The 19,445-nt window shown below is 42.4% G+C and overlaps 1 protein-coding gene and 1 long non-coding RNA gene across 3 annotated transcripts; one reads left to right on the top strand and one right to left on the bottom strand.

The window, feature by feature from the left end:
• Positions 1–677: 677 nt before the first annotated feature.
• On the top strand, positions 678–18,200 carry ERICH5 (glutamate rich 5). Of its 2 annotated transcripts, XM_081874788.1 has the most exons (4): positions 1,066–1,463; positions 10,707–11,195; positions 14,213–14,320; positions 16,917–18,200. In XM_081874788.1, exons 1-4 carry the CDS (start codon positions 1,373–1,375, stop codon positions 16,937–16,939), a joined length of 711 nt encoding a protein of 236 aa, XP_081730914.1. In that variant the 5' UTR covers positions 1,066–1,372; the 3' UTR covers positions 16,940–18,200. The 2 variants fall into 2 exon arrangements, with proteins under 2 accessions (XP_081730915.1, XP_081730914.1); XM_081874789.1 differs by lacking the exons at positions 14,213–14,320; positions 16,917–18,200 and adding an exon at positions 12,723–13,151 and having other exon boundaries at positions 678–1,463; positions 10,707–11,203.
• Positions 13,285–14,206, bottom strand: LOC309349144. The gene is made up of 2 exons (XR_014159761.1): positions 14,087–14,206; positions 13,285–13,556 (listed from the first exon to the last, which is right to left on the bottom strand). It is a non-coding gene; the product is annotated as an uncharacterized lncRNA (long non-coding RNA).
• Positions 18,201–19,445: the final 1,245 nt, after the last annotated feature.

Below are 19,445 nucleotides of genomic sequence, written 5' to 3'. Positions count from 1 at the left end.
CGTGCAAACAGGAACTAAGTACAAACCATCTCTGGTGCACTGGGCATTTTCAATAGACTATTTGTGGACCTTATAGGAGTTACTGGCAGGTACACTCCTGCCTGGGAACACCACCCTTGATGTACCTCATCCAGATTTCCTTGGCAAAAGGGTGGGATAAACATGTCACTCGTAACGGCTATTTTCCAGCACTGCAGAATATAATCCACAACAAAACCCACCATGGGAGCCTTATAGCGGCTTCACACACATTTTGAGAGGCAGGGGTGCAATTGGTAATTTGAAACTCAGGATTTACAGGGCGTGGGGGAATCTCTTTGTATAGCTCAGCTGTGGGGGGGCCTTTGGCTCTACTGCTGTCCTTGAACTACAACTCCTACCAGCCCCAGCAAACAAGGCTTGCCTGGGAGTCTTAGTTCAGCAACACCCAGGGCCTTGCAGAGCCAGGCAGAGGCCCCGGCCAGGTAGATAATGTGCCCCCCCTTTTTTTTACCCTAGGGATAACTGAAGTCTTATAAATAATTTTCACAAAAGTTATGCTGACAAATAATTTTATTTCAAGGCTTGAACCATATCCGCATATAAAGACAAACTGAAAATATAGATAAATATGCTGACCGAGGCCCCCTTTGGAATGGGAGGCCCGGGCCAAGTGGCCCATATGGCCCCCCTTCTGTCTGGGCCTGGCAACACCCGAAGGGTCAAAGGCTGCCCACCACGTCTTCTCAGGGGATCATATTCATTGGATCGCTTATTTCCAATTTGTGGGGAGCCAGCCCTGCTGGAAGGGGTCCCGGACATCAGCCCCCAGCGCCGATTTATCTCCCTGCTCTTGTTTAATATCTATATTGGTCGCAGGGGAGGCAAGCCCAAAGCAAACAGAGGGGGCAGCCGCCCACTAGGCCCTACTGCCGCGTTCAATTGCGATTTTAAAAAGCGACACCAGCGGCGTGCCCCGTCCCCGTTATGTCACCATCACCTCACTGGACCTCCCGGCCTCTGCCCCGCCGAGCCTCCACGAGGCGCCCGTCCCGCTCCCGCCGCGCCTGCGCCGTGCGAAGAAGAATGCCCAAAGTTTGGAGCGCCCCGTGTTCGGCTACCCCTGGCCGCGCGCCGTTCTCATGGCAACCGAGCTCGAGCGGTAAACACTCCGGCGGGAGCCTATGAGAGGGAAGTTCCTCGGCACGCGCAGCTCAGCAGGGGGGCGGCGGCCGCCGCTTCCCCCCCTTTTTAGCGCCTGGGAGAGGAGACACCTGCGCGCATTCCCTTCGGCGGCAGCGGAGCGGCAGGTTGGCTTCCCGCGGAGGAGCCGCCCCGGGAGACCCGCTTCTTCGCCTCGGCTCGCTGTGGGGAGTGGGGTCCCGCCGCGCAAATGGGGTGCTCCAGCAGCGCTCAGACCCAGGTCAAGGACTGCAGCCGGCCGGCTCCCAAGTCTCCGGACGCCAACGGGCTGCAGAAATGCGGTGAGCGCCCCTTAGGCTCCCTACTGCTACCAATTTATTATATCTCCTCAAAAAGAGTTTCTATCCTGCCCTTGCAAAATTGCTGCTGCTGCGGCAAGCGGAGCAGGCAGGGGACGCGGGCTCAGCACACCTGAGGGGGGGCGGAGGGAGCGTTTAAAACCCCTGTAGTAATTAATGGTAAAAGCAGCACCTAATTTAATTCCCGCTTGATATTCGCTCCCTTTGTAATCTTGGGAGTTATGTGCCAGTGAAACTTTTATTATATGTTCCGCTCAGTCGAGGGTTTGCGCGTCTTGCCTCAAAGGAAGCCTCTCCAGCCGTAATACGTTGGTAAGGAAGGGGCAGAAATGGGGTTTTCCCCTCACGGAGCTACATTTCCCAGCACCCGTAGCAAACCTCAGTTCCCAGGCTCCTGTGTGTTTGAAATACTGTATACGGTGTGTGACGTTTTTGTGTGTGTGTGTGTGTGTGTGTGTGTGTTTTAAGGTGTCGCAATATTCTTTTCGTAGCAAGAGGCGCTCAGTTTATAATAGAGTTGCATCTGGTGCGGGGAGGGAAGGAGGATTCCAAACCGTTTGGAGCCGTATTTTTGTTAGGGTCGCCACACCTGTTCTTTTGGGTTGGGAATTCTGCTTTTCTCGAGCCTATATAACAAGGTGCATTGCTCAAGTTCTGTTTCCTTCTATACATCCAGAAGAGAGGCAGGTACAGCCCTCCTTTGTTTATCCTTTCTGCATTCTTTGCTATCTTCAGATGGGAAGATACTTTTAACCTCTAGTCCATAAATCTGTACGGTAGTATTCCCTACTAGTCCTACTTAGAGAGGACTCATGGAAAATAATGAAAATGGCTAATTAATTTCAGGTCCATTAATTTCAATGGGTTTATTCTGAGGAAACCATTAGTTGAATAGAACCCTAAATTTGCTCCCTCTTTTCTTGCCTACCCCCATGCCTCCATTTTACTTTCTCTGTGGTTAATGGAGGTAAGCAAAAGAATCAAAAGTTGCGGTGCGGGGAGCCCACTTCCCACCTTAGTTTATCTTGGCTTGTTCTAGTACTAAAATTGCCATTCTGGCAATATTCATCCTGATCCACAGGAGCTAGTGCATTTAATTTTACTTCTAAATAAGCAACTATAGGGCTGTGGGCCTATTTTGTAACTACCGATAAACTGCATATGGCTGTGTCATTGTTATGTAAGTTTGGCAGATATTTTGTTTTAATAACCTAGTCTACCGGCCTGTGTTAAACTGGACTGCTAAGAGTTAAGAGGTATTAACTCTCCAGTATAAATTATAACCAGGCTTCAAAAAAAAGCTGTGCTGAAACTCCGCATAACTTGCCTGAGAAGAAGTTGTGTATAAATTTGCATATAAACAAATAGCGTTTACACCCAAGACACACTGAGGATGTATATTGTTTGGGTTATTATTCTGTGTATACTTCTCTGTGAGCAAACCTCAGTTAACATGGTAGGACCTAATTTTAAGTAAACATACTTGGTTACACTTGCAAAAAGGTTCTCAGGCTTTCATAGTTTGTAGATAGTGCATTATGTGCAAATGCTGATACATGCCAGTCTTCTCAATAAAGCTTTTTAAAAGTATATCTTTCTTAATCAGACCTTTTAGTTATCTGATACTCCTTGATATAATGCCACATAAAAAAGTTATGTTTAAATTTTTGTTTTAATGTCCAGTAACACAATACAGCCTTGGCATTGTTAAAACAGACCTAGGAATAAACAGCTTTTCATATTTCTGTTTGAGTCCAGATTTTGTGTGTAGTATAAACGTTTATGATAAAAGTATTTGCTACGTTTCTAAATTGGATGCTCTGAGCTCTCCTGCATGAAGTGGCTTGTCTGGTTCCATTGCATTATAAAATGATGCCACAGGAGACTGAAATGTGACACAAACTCTATTAAACAATGCAGTTCCTTACAGCTGGTCTAAAAATTTACTGTGGTTAACTTCTGAGTTTTACAGCCATTATATGCTGGCCTTGAAGGTGGTGCAAACTGTGACTGGTCCAGAATGGGGTGACTTTGTTTGTGGTTTGGGGGCTGCAAGTCAGGGACATATTATGCTGATTTTGTGAGAATCCACTATTCTCCAGTTTGTGGACTACATTCAATGTGTGAATAAACGACAAATAAAATTAAAAATCTAACTTCAAAAAGAGCAAAAAAAAATCCTGGCGGAAATATCAACCCCATGGTTAAAGTTGAAATTATTTCCCTTGGGCATTTTGGACAAATAAGGGCTTTAGCAATTAGTTACACATATGGCAAAATCTTAATGAGGCCTTCATCTTCTTTTTAAAGGATTTACACATCTACGTAGTGGAGGGTAAGGAGGCCACTGAATATATAAAGGCATGTAACTAATTCTGCTGTACTCTCGGTGAGATCATTTTACCAGGAAACAAACATGTCATTCTGCAGTTATAAGCTTTTTCCTGAGTTCCCTTAAGGCTTCTTCACTCAAAACATTTTTTGTAGGATGGTTTAATAAGTTAACTTGTCAAAATTAATTTGGGTGGGACACTGTGCTCATCATTACCATTCATACTTGTTGGGGTGGGTAAGGGACAGAAACATCTATACATACCTCTGCTTTCAGGCTACAACATGAACACTCTGCCTTTTTGCTTCTAAGCATCAGAACTAAATGACTTGACATGTTCATTCAATAATTTGTGAAATAGCTGCTATCATGAGATGCAAGATACCTGTGGAGGAAGGAGGTTATGCATTGCTTTATGTCAATATTGTTGAAGGCCTGGTCCACTTGTACTGGCTGCAGTAAAAGAACAGTAGTTTTTGTGCAATAAACGACAATTATTCACATATGGAAGGAGACCAGTAAAAGTACTTGGTTTGGAGTGGGCTTACTCCTGTTGACTTTAATACTGGGGCAGGTTTTATGCACCCCTCTGTTTTGTCCGAATTTAGAACTGAATGGGACAATTGAGCCACTCTTTGTTTTGAATTTCTTATAGTGCATTCTACATGTTTCATTAGAAGTTATAGCTAACATGCATACTGATAACCACACTATCAAAAAAGAAAAAAGTAGCCCTAGAGTTGCTTCTGGTGACTTCCGGTCGGCGCCAGCGTTTGATGGCGGTCCTAGCCTCGAGCTCCGAGGCAGGACTGCTCCGTAAGTTCGGGTCTTACCCGCTACGGCAAGCGGGGGGCCCCTAAAATCACAGGCGCTGAAGCCTGTGAGCAAGGAGATTCGGTGGGCACCTTTGCGCCCCCCCGGCATCGTGAAAGAGCCTTTTTAAAGGCTCCGGAGCGGCATCGGGGTGAGCGCGGTGCTGAGGATCGCTACCCAGCTTACGGAGTGAAGCCGCGTCGCCATTAACGGAGAGCGCCGATTCCTTTCTGAAACTAAAGATTGGCAACAACAATACCCGTGAGTAAGAACGCAAAATTAAAAACGGGACTTAAAAATCTAGAAGATTTGGCTGAAAACGGGAAGGCAAAAATTAAGGAAGTCAGCCTCCCGGATCTGCATGATTAACGGAGCAATGAAAGACTGAGCTGTGATTAAACGGACTTTCCTCTTAACTCTTATTAAACCAGACATCGAAAGGATCTCCCCCCTGTAGTGCAGGAGAAGGGGGGGAGGAAACAGAATTAATTTAACCTGCAAAAGAAAGGGATAAGGAATAAAAAACCTCTGCTGCTGACACTTCTGGTCAGGCTGCCGGAGCAGCGATCGCCTGAAAAAAGGAACTGTCAAGTGAGCTGTCAAAGGACAGCGGCTACAAAATAAGACTTATTTTGAAACATACTCGGGACTTTGGTGGATTACAATTTTAACAGTAAAGTGCTACAAACTAAAGACTTTAATGGGACTTTTGCCTTTGGACTTTCTGTTTCTTTGTTCTGGGTGCCTTTGGATGGTTACAATTTCCTCCTCTAGAGGGCTTTAGCTACATTACGGAGTATCCAGTGGGATTTTCCACTTGCAACTTTCCTGTGTGAATGACCTTGAGTTATGAGCAACCCGCCAGAAGAGATTTCAACAAGAAGTAAAACAAAGCAGGCTCAAAAACAAGCTCAAAAAAGAGGCTCCTTATCAGGAGCAGCAGCTGCACAAGAAAAAATAACAGCAGCATCAATGGAGTCAATGACACAGGCCCTGCTTAAAATAAATCAGTCTCTAGAAGTACTTACCAAGCAATCTGCAGAACTCACTAAACAGTCTACAGAGAACTCAAAGAAATTGACGGAGTTGACAACAAGACTAGACCTGAATACAACAACAATTTCATCTAATACAGATTCTATAAACCGTTTGGTTCAAGAATCTACGGAAACAAGGAAAATAGCTGAGAGTGCTAGGTCCACTGCTGAAGAAACCAAAGGAAAGTTTGCGCCTATTGTAAAAAAAGTACATGAACATGATTCAGCATTAGCCCTACTAGAACTGGAAAGGAAAAGTAAGAATCTGAAATTAAGACTGGTTCCAGAAGAGGAAGAGGACAAGCTCGGGGAATTCCTTACAGACAAATTTCAAGACTTCTGGAATGATGAGCTAGATGGAGAGGAAGATGAATTTATGATAACCTCAGCCTTTCGGATTGGCAGGAAGCAAGGGAAGAAGCCAAGAGATTGTTTAATTACCTTAGGATCAAAGGAACAAAGAGACAAAATATTGAACCTACATTTCCAGAAGGCCTTGGTCATTAAAAATTCTCAGATTCAAATCTTCAAGGATATTCCTAAATACTTTTTGGAGGTTAGATCTCAATTTAAAGAACTAGTTGATCTACTTAAGAAGAATAACATCCCATTTAGGTGGGAATTTCCACAAGGGCTGTCCTTTAGCTACAAAGGGAAGAAAATTAAAATAAAAACAAACCAGGATAAAGAGATCTTTCTGGAAAGAAATCAAGAGGATCTTCAGAAAGGAACTGTCAGCGAGGAGGAAGTACCGGACATCTCAAATCTATCATTTGGACTGAACCGAGCACCGACCGAGGAGGAACAACAACTTGGTGCAGTCGGTGGAAGGTCTACCCAGTAACCAAAATGTCTCTGCAACTCTTTAGCTGGAACTGCAATGGTTTGAACCACCCTCGAAAAAGGGGCCAAGTATTTCATTTATTAAAGAAGGAACATCTAGACGTAATCTGTTTACAAGAAACTCACATTGCCAGGATACATAGAAAACTTTTAACAAACAAGAGATTAGGACAAGAATTTATATCATCAGATAGAGTCAAGAAAAGAGGAGTTGTGATTTATGTCAAGGAAAAATTTGAACCAAAATTGATCTTTAAGGATGACCAAGGAAGATACCTGGCAGTGGAAATCCAAATTTATGGAGAAAAAATATTGATTGTCGGAGTTTATGCACCAAATGAGGGGAAGGCTGAATTCTTTAAGAAGTTGCATGAGACTTTAATGGACTTTTTGGACTTTAAAATTATAATGATGGGTGACATGAATGGAGTCGTCTCTACAAACATGGATAAGGCCCAAAGACAAACAATATCTAATGACGGAAGACTACCAAAGACTTTTTTTGACCTGACTGACACTATGGATCTGATCGATATTTGGAGAACTAGGAACCCTCTGGAAAGGGAGGGGACTTTCTTCTCTGAAGCAAAAAGGACATGGACTAGAATTGATCAAATATGGATTTCTAGTAATCTGGCATCAAAGGTTAAAAAAACAGAAATCTGCCCAAAGACCTGCTCTGACCATAATGCTGTCAAGATGGAAATGAAACTGACAACAGCTGGAACCTTTAGATGGAGAATGAATGACACTCTCTTTGGAGATGGGGAAATTTGCAAAAAGGCCCAAGAAACACTTAAAGACTACTTCGAGATCAATTTGAGATCAGACACAGAAAAAAGAATCATTTGGGACGCAAGTAAAGCCGTGATGCGTGGCTTCCTAATACAACAGAATTCAATAAAGAGGAAAAAGCAGAATGAGAAGAAAGAGAAAATTTGGAATCTAATAAAAGAAGGGGAGAAGAAATTGAGATCTAAGCCTAAATCCCAGGAGATATTAAGAGAAATAAAATTTTATCAAACACAATATATGGAATTGACGAACCAGGAAATAGAATGGAAAATTAAACAAATGAGACAAAAGACTTTTGAATCTGCAGATAAATGTGGGAAGCTACTGTCTTGGCAACTGAAAAAGAGACAAAAATTGAACACAGTGACATCACTCGAAGTAGATGGGAAGTCTATTAATAAACCAAATGAGATAAGTAATTGTTTCCAAAGTTTCTTTAAGAAATTATACAAACAAGGGCCAAAAAATGAACACGAGATAGAAGAATTTATTGGAAAATACGGACTATCAAAAATCTCTGAAAACAACAGAAGGAGTTTAAACGAGAAAATTACAGACCAAGAAATAGAGAGTGCCATCCAGGATATGAAGCTGGGAAAATCACCAGGGCCAGATGGATTAACTGCGAGATATTATAAAGTATTGAAGGATTGGTTAATACAACCATTGAAAGAAGTCTGCAACCAAATTTTGGAGGGGAAAAAGGCTCCCGAATCGTGGAAGGAAGCATTCATCTCACTTATACCAAAGACAGAAACTGAGAAACATCAAGTCAAGAATTACCGCCCTATATCACTTTTGAACGTGGATTATAAAATTTTTGCAGACATTCTAGCAAAAAGATTCAAAAAAGTGCTGTTAGAGGAGATTCACAGGGACCAAACAGGCTTTCTACCAGGCAGGCATTTGTCAGACAATGTGAGGAATATTATAGATATTCTAGAACTTTTGGAAACTGACATAAATAGAAAAGCTGTTTTGATTTTTGTGGATGCAGAGAAAGCCTTTGACAATATTTGTTGGAGTTTTATGAAGAGGAATCTCCAAGGAATGGGGGTAGGCAAGAACTTTGAAAATGGTATAAGTGCAATTTATTCTGAGCAAAAGGCCAAACTTATTGTAAATGGTATGGTTATGGATGAAATTCCAATAGAGAAAGGGACACGACAGGGATGCCCAATTTCCCCTCTATTGTTTATATCGGTACTGGAGGTTTTCCTTAACATGATTAGAAGAGACCAGCAGGTTAAAGGTATACAGGTCGGAACTAAACATTATAAGCTAAGAGCATTTGCAGATGACTTAGTTTTGACACTACAACAGCCAGAAACTAGCACAAAAAGAGTTTTGGAACTTATTGAAATATTTGGTCAGGTAGCAGGTTTTAAATTGAATAAACACAAGACAAAGGTGTTGGAAAAAAATCTCACGGTGGGGGAAAAAGATAGTTTTCAAAGAGAAACGGGTTTGGAAATTACTAAAAAGGTAAAATATCTGGGGGTGAACTTAACATCTAAGAATGTGAATCTATTTAAAGATAATTATGAGAAATGCTGGGCTGAAGTGAAGAAAGATTTTGATATATGGTCAAGATTGAGACTTTCCTTGTTAGGCCGAATTGCTGTAATTAAGATGAATGTATTGCCGAGATTGTTGTTTTTGTTCCAGACATTGCAAATTTTAGATAAGATGGACTGTTTCAAGAAGTGGCAGAAAGATATATCTAAATTTGTCTGGCAGGGCAAAAAACCCAGAATTAAATTCAAGATTTTGACTGATGCAAAGGATAGAGGGGGCTTTGCCCTGCCGGACCTAAAACTTTATTATGAAGCAGCAGCTTTTTGCTGGCTGAAACCATGGCTACTTCTTGAGAATACAGATATTCTGGACTTGGAAGGTTATGATAATAGTTTTGGTTGGCATGCATATTTATGGTATGACAAGGTAAAGGTACACAGAAATTTTAAAAATCATATTATTAGGAAAGCATTGTATAATGTATGGAATCGATATAAAGATTTGTTCGAAAGTAAAACCCCCAGGTGGCTGTCACCAATGGAAGCTAAGGCGGTAAAAAGATTGAACATGGATACAGACTGGCCAAAATATTGTGAAATTATAGAATATGATGGTGAAAAGTTGAAACTACAGAGTTTTGAGAAATTGAAACCTAAAGTCCGAGATTGGTTACATTATTACCAGATTAATGAAACTTTTAAGCAGGACAGAAAACTAGGATTTCAGAAGGAGAGGTCAAAGTTAGAAACAGAATTGCTAGAACCCAATACTAAGAATTTGTCTAGAATGTATAATCTGCTGCTAAAATGGAACACACAAGATGAAACGGTTAAATCAGCCATGATTAAGTGGGCACAAGATATTGGTCATGATATTATGTTTGCTGACTGGGAGCAGTTATGGACCACAGGTATTAAATTTACGGCATGTAGTGCCCTGAAAGAGAACATAATGAAAATGATCTATAGGTGGTACATGACCCCAGTCAAGCTTGCAAAGATATATCATTTGCCCAATAACAATTGCTGGAAGTGTAATGAATGTGAAGGAACTTTTTATCACCTTTGGTGGACCTGCCCAAAGATTAAGGCCTACTGGGAAATGATCTATAATGAAATTAAGAAAATCCTTAAGTGGACATTTGTAAAGAAACCGGAGGCTTTTCTCTTGGGCATGGTCGGCCAATTGGTACCAAAGAAAGATAGGACCTTTTTTATGTACGCAACAACAGCAGCAAGAATCCTTTTGGCGAAGTATTGGAAGACTAAAGAATTACCTACTCTGGAAGAATGGCAGACCAAGGTGACTGAATTTATGGGACTGGCAGAGATGACCGGCAGAATCCGTGACCAGAAGAAAGAGACAGTGGAGGAGGACTGGAAAAAATTTAAAATCTATCTTAAAAATTGTTGTAAAATTTCGGAATGTTAAGATGTCAGGGGATTGGACACTAAGAATTACAGCTATAAATCGAAATTTATAAAGCAGAAACTCTTTTTAAAGAGAATTAAATATAAAAATGGGATGAAGAATTGCTAAAAATTTTGAAATTTGGATGCAGTGAAGGGGAGGTTTGGGGAAGTCGCATTATGTTTGTTTTGTTTTTTCTTTATGTTGTAAAATCAATAAAAATTATTATAAAAAAAAAAAAAAAAAAAAATAGAGTTGCTTCTGGTGGTGTAGTTGCCACTCCTAGAAATTACTCTTTCAGGTGTGCTTTGATATGGGTGGCTTCAAGTTTACAGAAGAACAGTTGATTGTATGGATAAATGGGATATAGATAGATAGATAGATAGATAGATAGATAGATAGATAACCTATAGATTTGCTCTCAGTAATAATTTGTGTTCTTCTTTTCTATTTGCTTCATCGACATTCCCAAATTAGAGGACAACTTGCCCATCGCAGTCGAAAATGAAACCGTTTCTGATCAGACCAAACTTGGGGTAATGGAAGAAGTGGAGCTGGGCTCGGATGGAGCAAAACTAAGCAAGGGTGTTGCTGAAGAGGAAGCAGATGTTTTGATCCCGGGAATGACCAACTGTGCCCTTTCTACCTGTCAAAGAGTCGACCCCGAAGGCACAGAGCCTCAACCAGTGGCGCCGGAAGAGAAGTTCAGCAAAAGTTTGCCTGTCGCCCTTTTAGAAGCCGGTGAGCCTCGACCTGCGATACCAGCCGAAGAGGTTGGTGAGCCTCAAGCTGCCACAGAAACTGCCAACACTTTGCCTCCGGAAACTGTACAGGACAGTCAGCCCGATCCTGTTGAATCAGCAGAGACAGGCACAGCTGAGCCTGCAACTGAGGAAATTGTTAGGAGTCTTGTAACGGAAATTGTGAAGGAGCTGCAAGTGGATGAAGAACAACAACAGACTGAGGGTAATACCGTATTTTTCCCTCTATAACACGCAGATTTTTTCTCCTAAAAAGGAAGGGGAAATGTCTGTGCGTGTTATAGAGCGAATGTGTGGTCCCTGGAGCCGAAAAATCAGGCAAAAAATCAAATCGCTCCGCTGCACGGAGAAGCGAAACCTGAAAAGAGGAAGTGGCTGCTTTCCTGCATTCTGCCTCAGGGTCTTACTGCCCACCCTCCTCTGTTTCGTTGCTGTGTTTGCTGAAACGGAACAAAGAGCAGGGAAAGCCCCTCCCCTCCAGGCAAGCAGAGGGGAATTCCTCTCTGTGCTGCTGGGGGAGAGGGAGGGGGGGGAGGGAGAGAGAGGGGGGAGGGAGGGAGGGAGGGAGAGGGAGGGAGGGAGAGGGAGGGAGAGAGAGAGATATATGGCTGGCTTGGGTGGGGGGAAACTTTTGCCTTTCTTTCCTCCCTCCCGTTAAATCCCTCTCCTGCATTCTTAGCCAGCTGCTTCTCTGCACACCCCTCTCATGTCCCTTCTTTGTTTTTCCTTCGCTCCCCACTTAAAATGTGGTTACAAAGCATAGATCCACATGGATCCTCAGGATCTTTGCATTGGGTCACCCCAAATTCACCATCAGATCACATAGCATGTCCATGGCTACAGCCTGCAACAAAAAAATCACGCACCCACTGTTGCCTGGGGCTGCAATGGTGCAAAAATGTGGTTACAAAGCATGGATCCACAGGGATTCTCAGGATCTTTGCATTGGGTCACCCCAAATTCACCATCCGATCACATAGCATGTCCATGGCTACAGCCTGCACCAAAAAAATCACGCACCCACTGTTGCCTGGGGCTGCAATGGTGCAAAAACGTGGTTACAAAGCATGGATCCACAGGGATTCTCAGGATCTTTGCATTGGGTCACCCCAAATTCACCATCCGATCACATAGCATGTCCATGGCTACAGCCTGCACCAAAAAAATCACGCACCCACTGTTGCCTGGGGCTGCAATGGTGCAAAAACGTGGTTACAAAGCATGGATCCACAGGAATTCTCAGGATTTTTGCATTGGGTCACCCCAAATTCACCATCCGATCACATAGCATGTCCATGGCTACAGCCTGCACCAAAAAAATCACGCACCCACTGTTGCCTGGGGCTGCAATGGTGCAAAAACGTGGTTACAAAGCATGGATCCACAGGGATTCTCAGGATCTTTGCATTGGGTCACCCCAAATTCACCATCCGATCACATAGCATGTCCATGGCTACAGCCTGCACCAAAAAAATCACGCACCCACTGTTGCCTGGGGCTGCAATGGTGCAAAAACGTGGTTACAAAGCATGGATCCACAGGAATTCTCAGGATTTTTGCATTGGGTCACCCCAAATTCACCATCAGATCACGTGTCTGTGGCCACAGCATGAAGCCCAAAAATGATACATCCACTGTTTCATTCAGAATGTTTTTTCCCTTGTTTTCCTCCTCTAAAAACGATGTGCGTGTTATGGTCAGGTGCGTGTTATAGAGCGAAAAATACGGTAAGTTGTGCTATTTCAGACTGAGAAGGCCAAGTTCTGACCTGTATGCAGATTCCACCGATTGTAATGAATTTTTTTGCATGCAGGTACATGAGGGCAAAAATCTTGCCCTGTGGGTTTGAGTTGTGTGTAGCTTTGACAAATAATTAGACTAAAAGGGGCCCTCTGAATAACTGAGGTCAGTGCCACCAATTGTTGCCTTGTTTTGTTTCCTTGTGCTCCCATTTCATATACTTAGTTTCCTCCTCCGCCCCCAGCAATTATTTATGCTAAGTGAGATGCTAACAAGAGAGTGGGTGGGAAAGCCCGTCTTTGGTGCATATTGCCAGAAGACAAATGGCACAAAGGCGACTGTACTTTGATTTGGTAATGGATCTGAACATTCTGACATCAAAGTAACTTGTTTCTCTTTTATTTTATTTATTTATTAAATTTGTATACCACCCTTCATCCAGAGATCACAGGGTGGTTTACAATTTTTTGCTAAATTCCAAATCAGTCCAGTCAAAATTATTGCGATGTGTATAATAGTTAACCAAAAATACGCTATTATTGGTTTCAGTCTGCTTGTGAGGTAACAGTATTTATTTAGAATTGCTTTGCTGCATTACATCAAGTGTTTATCTTGTCCATTATCAGTCTCCCATCACACCAGGAAAATTCCCCTTTGAGATGCTGTTTGGCTGTGGCCTTTGGTAGCTGTAGGTATTCTGCATCTGAACATATCAAGAGTTATACCTAGTGCTGAGTGGCTATTAGCTATGATAGCCATTCCCCATGACGAATCTTTTCTGTACCACTTTTATGGTACGTGCAGCGGGATTTCTGCAAAATGCAGGCTGTAGGAAACAAGGTAGTATTCATTTACTGAATGGTTTGAAAAACATCAAAATCGCTTAATGCATGGGTGAATGGAAATTCTGTTTACATGGACGTACATGTCTTGACACGTGGAATGCTGACAGATGAAAACCATGTAATCTTTTGAATGAAGTTTAGTAATACGACTTAAGTTACTTATTTCACCAACAACTTTTCTAAAAGTACACAGAAGACAATGGTAGGTACACTTTGATGTGGCAGATAAATTTATATCAGCTGGCAAGTGCTGCGTGTCTCCTGTGCTTTCAACTATTTCTTCTTTGATGTTATAAAGAACACCCGTAGCATCAGTGGGGGCTGTTTCATTAGCACAAATGGAGCATTGCCCCACCAGCTTCAGGCAGGTGCCACCTGCCTGCCTCCTTACCATCAGCCCCAGGGGTAGCTTCTCAGTCTTAAGTTTGCCCTTTATAGAACTCTGCAAGAAGGAAGAGGATGGGGACAAAGCTGGAATTAGTTGGTTTTGCCTGTCATTGGCTCCACCTACTTTTTGCCTCTCTTGTCTTCCATTCTACCAGTTCCAAAGGGTGCCAGCCCACCAGTGCAGAACCTGCTAGGGCACTCAATACTCTTTCAGTGTTCCCTGGCTTGATCTCTATGGTTACTGTTCCAGGTGAGACAGGAGAAAAGAAGGAAACTGAGATGCACCGTGATGCAGTAAGTGAGGGCTCTGAAACAAAAGAAGAAGAAATGGGAGAAGCTACGGCAGCAACAGAGATAGGTATGTTGACGGAGGAGCAAAGGGCTAATATATTAGAAGTTTAAAATGCTGTATTCGTATTCATAACCTTTCATTGGCACGTCCTGGATGCTGCCTGCATTATTTAAATAGAGGTATGTAAAAGGTGTCCTGCAGGTAACTGCTTGTTTTTAAATCTGCCTAGGTTGTGTAGGATTAACTCTGAGATGGGGAATCTGTAGTCCTCCAAATGTTGAACTTTGACTTACTTCTGCCGCTAGCCAATCCGAGCAGTGGCCAAAGATTATGGGAACTGTAGCCTCGCAATACAGGGGTACCTCGGGTTAAGAACTTAATTTGTTCTGGAGGTCTGTTCTTAACCTGAAACTGTTCTTAACCTGAGGTACCACTTTAGTTAATGAGGCCTCCCACTGCCGCCACACGATTTCTGTTCTCGTCCTGAAACAAAGTTCTTAACCAGAGGTAGTATTTCTAGGTTAGCAGAGTCTGTAACCTGAAGCATCTGTAACCCGAGGTACCACTGTATCTGGAGAAAACCTGGTTCCTCATCCCTGGTCTGTGTGTCTAGGATTGCTCTAACCTCATCTAGAGGTTGTCAGCTTTTGTTTAAAAATGGCAGTAGGGACATGGGATGATGCCTTCTCCAAATGAGTTCCTGCCAGCATGACCAGTGGTCATCGATGATGGGAGCTGCAGTCCAGAGCATCTGGAGGGAAGCAGGTTGGGGAAAGTAGAGCCTGTCTGTCTGCCACTTAACTCTACAACCCCCTTGGAAAGCCCTCACTTCAGCTGGGTTCACTTCTGTCATAATTGCACAGCTGTAGAGAAAAGTCCTTTGAGGAGGGGTCAGACTGTAGGGAAGCTAGCAGCAGGGCACAGTGGCTATTGTAGCACTTGTGTGAACCCTTTTGCTGTAAAAATTGGACTACTGCTACCTGCTTTTGTCTACTTTGGCCCCAAGCCATTTGAAGCAGATAAGCTAGTTAAAAATAGACTTGGAAAAGATGCACATGTGAGAAATGAGAAGCTTAATTATACACATTTAATTCCATAGTTACTATTTGCCAAACACATTCTAATGATGATCAGATTGCTACCATGGCTCTGGGATTTCCCATTCTCGGATTTCTGTTATAATAGGTGAGGAATGGGTAGGGTTCAGAAGCTCACACACTGGACAAAACAAAGTACAGGTTTTGACTAGAGACAAAAGAACAAATGAAAAGGCAGGCAAAAGGGTTCATCGCTCAGGCCAGATCTAACATTACAGCACTTTAATTTCCCTCAATCTTAATTGATGGTGGAGATTTCCTTTCTGTGAAACTGAAGGCCCCCTACTGCTTTGGAAACCAGGGTCTGCAATTAAAAGCTCATCATAGCACCCAGGAGAAATGCTTGATATAATTACTGGAATTTCTTATAGTGGGAAGAGGAAGTGCCTGTGCATAAATATGCCCATGAAGAGATAGCTGTGTTTTGTCTTCCTAGCTCTCTCTCATACACATATATGTATTTAGTAACTTGCTGTTTTGAGTCGTGCAGAATTACAAATAAGAAATAGTTGGAACCCTCCCCTCTCCCGCATTGCTCACTCTTTGCAAACTCAAATTACCAGTGTCAAGATTTCTTTTCTTTAATTGAATCTGCTTTCTCAAATCAATTTGAAGCACAAGATGACTCAACAAGTGTGAACTTTAAATGTTTTATCATATAGCAACACTTTGCATCAGGTAGCCCTACTACTGGTCAACAGAGGCTCAGACGGCTTTGTCTTGTTTTACGGACCTTTCTGTACATGCTCCTTTCAACCCTCCAGTTGCTAAGCACTCCCATTTGGCTTTTGTTTAGCTGCTGTGTGATGCTGGGAGTCAATAGAGTATGTATTTATGGACCAGGGTGAGGAACCTCAGGCCTGGGAGATGTTCCCAGGCCACACCTCTCTCCAGCCATGTTTTGTACCACCCTCAAGTATTTTTTGCCTTGCTGGAACGTGTCCTTCAACTGTAATAAAAACTACTTGCTAGCCTGGATTGAGGATAGAAAGGAGTATACAAGCATGTGCAGAAAGTAGCCTACTGTACAAAGGCAGTGGCGTAGCGTGGGTTGTCAGCACCCGGGGCAAGGCAAGTAATTTGCGCCCCCTAACCCGTGGATTTGCGCCCCCTAACCCTAACCCCCAGATGTTGCGCCCGGTGCGGCCGGCCCCCCCCCACACCCCCCACGCTACGCCACTGTACAAAGGTAACATTTATATTGTTTGCTCTGACTACTTCTGCTTCTGGCCTGGCCTGGCATGTGCCCCCTGCCCCTAGTTGCCCAGAAGGGAATGCAGCCATCAGGCTGAAAAAGGTTCTCCGACCTTTATAAATTTAATATCCAATTATTTCCAGTAAAGAAAGGATCACCATTTTCATCAGATCTGATTCTTCCCAATAATCCACTTTAAGCTTTACTGCCTTACTTGCATTGTTCTGACATGCTAAATATTAGCAGCAGAAGCTTCTTCATATGATTCATACAGATGACTTCCTTTCAAAGAACTGTTCCTAGAATATATTTGTCTAAAAGTCATTGCCACTTTTAAAATTTTAGGTTTTGTTTTTGTTTTATATTGCAGAAGCTACAAATAATGAAGAGTGACTCGTGGCTTCTGCCTGGACTTCATCTTTGGCTGCTCAATTGATATTAGCACTGTGATTTTTGGTATAATCTGGTTTTTTATAGACGCTTGTATGGACTTGTTACTTCTGAGCACTAGGGGAGAAACCATTTTAATGATTTTATTTTGGGAAGTCAAGTTGCCAAGACACTGAGGAATTGCAATGTGTTAACCTTTCATGTTTGCCATAGAGTGCCTTCTGTAAACTTCCATTTAAGTGAAATCATGTGTTGCAAATCAAGAACTTCATCTACTGTATTTCAGTTAAAATAAATAAATTGCTAGGGCAAACTGTATTGACACCCATAAATTGTAGAACTGGGTGCATGGAGATTCTCCAAGCGCTAGATATGAAAGTGTCTGAGCATGGTTAGGTTCTAGTAATAATGTTGCAGCCATGAGGTTTTTTTTAACTCTACCAGTACAACTCTCAAATGAATTTTGTTACATAAAACAAGTATGGATATTGGAGCGTAATATTGCTGCTTTGGTTCAATCTGGAAAGATGCATCAATTCATGCCTTGTTTTTTTAAACTAATGAAGGTAGTCACTGCAATCCAGCACTCAGGGGATGAGAGCTAGCATGTAATTATGGCACTTTGAAAGCACTTTGAAAGCACAGGATAACTGTTGTCACCTGTTGACAAAACAAGCAATTCTGTACACTCTAGTAAGAAATTACTGATAAGCACAACAGCAACATACACTGTATTGTTACTGTATTGTGGTGGTAGCACTTCTGTTAAAATGAAAATTTTAAATTTTAAATCTGTAAAATTCTAATCAATTCCTGAAAACACACACTAAAGTAAAAGTTTAAACCAAATGAATTGCTGCCTCTAGTGTGTAATTATGTGTACTTCTAGAACACTTTATAGATTTCCCCCCAAAGTGTATATGAATTCTATTTGCCTTTATAAACCTGTTATTTGATAGTAATTATGAAAAGTGAACCCTTCAGTCTTTTCAAAGAGAAACGTTGAAGTGCAAATCTTATAGCTGAGAGAAAATAATTTCACATAAAAAGCAAGAACTTTGCAGACGTTTAGTGTGAATCTATTGGTTGCATATTTTTGAGAAGTTGGGTAAACTTGAGCAGAGCTGATCTTCACCCACCTCATGTCTGAACCAGGAAACCTTTGTTTTATGCCGGGGTATACTTGATAATGGTTGGGATTTGTGCCTCATGTAGTCTATAAAATGGTAATTTTAACACTGAAATAAAGCATTTATGGAATGTCTGCATGAAAACTAATTCTCTATTCTAATATCGATAAGCTTATGTTATTGTGTATTTCACATCTTTACCTTCGGAAACGAAAACCACTTGCAGTACATTTCCTTTTGTAAGGACCATGTAACTTACATGCTATCAGTGCCCATGACTTGATGGATAACTTATTTTTGAGAGGTATTAGCATGGTAAGTCCTGCTGTTCCTATATTAGGATGCTCCTGAAACTCTGCTGGAGTTTGCAATCAGTATCACTTTTATTGGTTTGGGAAGTAGTCTGCTCTGTGTACTTGTTATGCACCACGGAATAGCAATTGACAAGCTTTACTCCTTTAATCTAGGTGGGTATTTATCATATCTCCTGGAAGGAAGGAATAGGTGCATATAAGAGTTTGAAGGTATCCATTAATTGGGCTGCCTATTTGATTCAGGTGAGGTAGAAGGCAAGGATTCCTACAGAGGAGTCATTTATACCCCACACCTCAGAGGCAAAGCAAGCTCACCCAGTCCTGGGAGGCCTGTTAAGGGGCTTTTTAGATAGATTTTTGTAACATACCATTAGCTTTTGAAAATGCTGAACAGTGTAGTGCTGTGACAGATAATTCTATCCTTCTACTCAGGCAATAAAAAGGTAAAGGGGACCCCTGACCATTAAGTCCACTCGTGGCCGACTCTGGGGTTGCGGCGCTCATCTCGCTTTATTGGCCGAGGGAGCCGGCGTATAGCTTCCGGGTTATGTGGCCAGCATGACTAAGCTGCTTCTGGAGAACCAGAGCAGTGCACGGAAACGGCGTTTACCTTCCCGCTGGAGCAGTACCTATTTATCTACTTGCACTTTGACGTGCTTTTGAACTGCTAGGTTGGCAGGAGCAGGGACCGAGCAACGGGAGCTCACCCCATTGCGGGGATTTGAACAGCCGACCTGATCGGAGAGTCCAAGGCTCTGTGGTTTAACCCACAGCACCACCCGCATCCCTATTACTCAGGCAATACTTCTATGTAAAAGCTTTAGTGTGGGGTATTCAGGCCACTCACACTTCTAGGCACATACATACTAAAATATTTTGCCTACAACTTTCATAATGGCTGCACCAAGACCCTCTTCTGTTGCCACCGGTACATACATTATTTTCCTCTCTCCAAATGGGTTCAGTCTGGTGAAGTAGTCTTCAAAGCTGGATTGCATGTTTGTGATGGAAGGGACTATTTGCCCATTTAGTCTTCAGAGTTAAATAATTACAGGAAGAAAATAG

This window comes from Podarcis erhardii (assembly GCF_964252035.2).
Source record: "Podarcis erhardii genome assembly, chromosome: 8".
NCBI lineage: Eukaryota > Metazoa > Chordata > Lepidosauria > Squamata > Lacertidae > Podarcis > Podarcis erhardii.
This window is presented reverse-complemented; position numbering and strand designations above follow the sequence as displayed.